Source organism: Macadamia integrifolia, chromosome 5 (genome assembly GCF_013358625.1).
Source record: "Macadamia integrifolia cultivar HAES 741 chromosome 5, SCU_Mint_v3, whole genome shotgun sequence".
NCBI lineage: Eukaryota > Viridiplantae > Streptophyta > Magnoliopsida > Proteales > Proteaceae > Macadamia > Macadamia integrifolia.
In genome coordinates, this window is record NC_056561.1 from 43,640,752 (window position 1) to 43,644,661 (window position 3,910).

Here is a 3,910-nt window from a genome sequence, read left to right on the forward strand (position 1 = left end):
AATTCATTGATAAGGATAATGCATGTGAATGAACCTAAGGAGATAGAGAATCATGGAAACCTTAGTGTGTCAAATTTGCCTCTCAAATGGGAATCAGTGGAATCACATGTTTATTTGCTGGATCTTTGCTGGGGATTTCTAGCTACAAATTCATCACCTTTTTTTGTTTTTTTCCTTTATCAGATGTTTTTCCTTTCTGACTCTCACAGGACAGCGTATGATGTGAGTCTATCTGATGATAGTTGGACTCAAGATGTCTTTGACCTGGCCGGTGGTAACACTTCCAAATCATGGGAAAGGATTGATGCGTGAGTTCTATGAACCTTTGGTTTCCTCATCTGCTCCAACCTATTTTCCTGCTTTTTTTTCCCCGAATAAAAACCAATAATTTTTTTTTTTCAGTGGATCTCTTGTTTCCCATTCTTTCGTTCTGGAATCTAAAGTGAAAACCATGTTCTATGGTGCACCTGCAGTCATCAAATTCCGAATCCCAACTAAGGCAGCACTACAGGTTTGACATTGCCATAAGATCTATCAAGCTTATGTTTAATGAGAAAAGTTTCAAATTGTCTGATGACTGTCATACATTAATTGCAGGAGGCTTATTCGACCCCAATGCCGCCTCTAGATATCCTTGCTGACAGACCACCAGAAAAGAAGTTTGAATGGGTAAGGTTTCTAAAGTAAAAATCTGTCGGATCAATTTCTGGATGTATTCCTTTTATTGATGGGGTATTTGCGTTTTCTTGCATGTAATCACTTTTGGTGGTGGCCTACTTTCTCAGGCAAAGGTGAGTTTGGCTTTAAATGCTTCAATGTTAATAGTTTTGAGCTGAAAGATTAAGTGAAGGATTATTTTCACCGGTGAAGAGGAAATGTTGAGGCAGAATGTGTTTGACATAAAAATTGCTGTGCATTGTCATGCATTTTAGGCTGATGGGGACTTGGGGGCCACCTTTGAACGTGTCAATGGATCTTCCAAACCAGGATTTTAGCCGTCTTTGTTTGTACATGTTTCTTTCTTTTTTGATGAAAAAAAAAAAACTCTTTTGAGCAATTCAGATAGACAAGTATATGGTGAGAATCATATGCTCTGGTTAATTTTGCCCCTGTAGTCTAACCAGTGACCATAATGTATTGACGTGTACAGCAGGAATGATTTTTTTTTTTTTCATTATGTAACAATTATTAGCATCTTTTGAATTAAACAAGTACCACTGTCTTATTGTCACTTTCTCAATTGCAGATGTTGTTGACAAAATATGGGTCATTAGTATCGGTGATCTCCATTGTGGTCTTGTTTGTGTACCTGGTTGCCACCCCTTCAAAATCTAGTGCTCTAAAGGGTAGCAAGAAGAGGCGTTGAGCATTATAGATGGGAAACCAGCTTCAAGGAGTTGTCTGCAATTTGAAATTGTTGGGGGCATAAGCTTCTCCGACGCAACTCCAGTCAAGCTCATCTAATGAGTAGGACATACTTTTAAAACTTGTAGTACTTAAAAACTGACAGGTTTTTTTTTTTTTTTTGTAGCTTGGCCAACGGCCATGAAAGATGATTTGAACCTGAGTTGAGTCACCATGTTCTGTATCATTTTTGATCAATTTCCAGCATCAAGTTAAGGACTAGATTTCATGAGATGCATGTACTGTAGAAAATTGTTGGGAATTTCTGATTTTTGAATTATTTATTAAGAGTAATATCCTTATTATTATAAACACCATTTTCATCTTCAGATGAGGCGGGAAATGCTCTTTTTCAATTTGGTGTGGGCACAGTATCACAGTGAAATGTCAAATGTGTTTTCCTTTCAGGAACAGGCTAGTTGTTTTCTTACTTCTGTTTAAAATCCTCCAGAGAACATAATAACCAGGACCCCGGGGGGGGGGGGGGGGGGGAGAGAGAGTGAGTATTGAGTATTCACAGGACTCATACAAAACCCTTGGATCCAATTATAATCTTCATGAAATCAAGGCATAATAGAAGCCCCAACCTCATACATATGTGAAATTGATCATATCAACTTGATTTACAGTATCATAATCAACTATGAGTTCTATCAAGAGATGTAGTTCTTCCAGCCTACACTATAGGATAATTTACAGGTCTTTTCAAAAGGGAAATGAAGTCGTTTAGAAAATCGGTTCCCCTTGTTCTTGTTCGTGTATCCACAATCCAGTGTCACAAGCATTAACAGTAAAGGGAGTAGGAATCATTAAGCAGGCACAGCAAAGCTGGGTTGGTTCCACTGAAGGATCTATTACCAGACATGGATCTGATTTCTTGAAATCAGCTACCTACAACAGTTGAAACAGTTGGAACAGTCGAGGGAAAGTGCAGCTTAAGTTGAAGAACAGTTTTTGCAGAGATAATTATGACGAGCAAATGCGGGAAGGAGAAATTGAAGGAACCATGCAGAAATATGTTACAAAAGCAGAGCTAGCGAGCAAGTAATAGGCCGTCTTCTCCAAGACACAGACCCAGAGACAGATAGAGAGATAGAGAGATTAAATAGTGTATTCAAAATTGCGTGGCAAACAATGTCGGCATTTGCGAGGAGGCCACTAAGGGATGTTCCCTTTGTGCTTGCTTGCACCTTAGCTCGAACTCTCTGACGGATTCAATAGAAATTATTCCCTGCCTTTTTTGTTTACTAAATTTCTTTCTCCCTTTAATCTTTCAAGGCAAAGCGACCAACTTACAGGTTAAGAGCCTCATGAAGTCTTGAAGAAACCCAAATACTTTTCATTTTTTGCAGGACTCCCGATGCCAGGAATCCCATCCCATGTGCCTCTTTCAGTATAAGATTAGTCCTTTTCGAGAAATTAGCAAAAACCCTCTTGGTATTTGGATTTGTTGCTTATTAAGTATTAGATTATTTTGCGTTTAGAAGGAAAAAAAAAGAAGAAGAAGAAGAAGCATGGTCGAGAGACTCGAGACGGTCGAGAAGACGATGGTGATTGGTGACACCGAGGAGGGAGGAAGGGACCGAGGGAAAGGTGGGGTTGAGTCGATGGTGGGTTTGGGGAAATCGAGGAAAGGAAGGAATGTTTGCAGGGAAATTAAGAAAGAACGGAGCACAGAAATCGAACAGAATGGAGAACCCGGATTATATTATATTTATTCTACACTTACACTGCTAATTTCCCTTTTGTTTAATGGCTAATGGGGACTGGTTCATCGGAGACATGAGAGATGTGGTGAAAACTAAGAGGTGAATACAGTTCTGACCAGAGACTAGTACTGTACTGGAGAATTCTGAAACTGAAAGCGAAGAGAGAGAGAGAAAGCTGTGGTGTCAGTTCTCAGTTGGAGATTCCCTCCATTGAAAATTCCCACATCATCCCCAGGAGACCAGAATTCAAATAACACAGCCCTCACCCCTTAGCCTCACCAGCTCCTCGGCCATAGCTTCACGAGACACGGGACCAGCAGAAATTGAGAAATCGAGAAAGCGAAAGAAATAAAGATTCTCTCTCTCTCTCTCTCTCTCTCTCTCTCTCTCTCTCTCTCTCTCTCTTTAACCATCCTCTTTGTCTGAAGAGCTTTTTATTCATAGCTAATGAGGGGGCATCTGACTACATTCTAACATTATTGATGTGAATTTGAATGAACCGTCTCTACCTGTTCGACATTTTGCTCAAGAGACAGGTAACTCGTAGTAGACTCTATTGGCATCAGACGTTGTCTCTGTAGGCAGCGATTGCAGTTGAAGTTCTCTAGTCCATATCCTTTGTCTTTACCAATGGTTAAGACTCCAACTGATTAGATAACTTAGCTTCAACTACCTCACTATTCTCTACTAAAACATTACTTGTAATTGAGATCTCCTTTAATCATTCAATGGAATGGAAGATTAGAGGTTTCATCATCACACAAAGAGAAGATATAGAAAGAACCCTTTTCACTCGT

At 39.6% G+C, this 3,910-nt stretch overlaps 1 protein-coding gene across 1 annotated transcript in view; it reads left to right on the forward strand.

Moving 5' to 3' along the window:
* Nucleotides 1–1,716, forward strand: part of LOC122078309 (translocon-associated protein subunit beta-like) — a 9,187-nt gene extending 7,471 nt beyond the window's left edge. The window contains exons 2-6 of the mRNA XM_042644238.1: nucleotides 210–308; nucleotides 403–511; nucleotides 598–669; nucleotides 786–791; nucleotides 1,247–1,716. Coding sequence (XP_042500172.1) covers nucleotides 210–308; nucleotides 403–511; nucleotides 598–669; nucleotides 786–791; nucleotides 1,247–1,366 — 406 coding nt within the window. The 3' untranslated portion in view covers nucleotides 1,367–1,716. The remainder of the gene's footprint in view (nucleotides 1–209; nucleotides 309–402; nucleotides 512–597; nucleotides 670–785; nucleotides 792–1,246) is intronic.
* The last annotated feature ends 2,194 nt before the right edge of the window (nucleotides 1,717–3,910 follow it).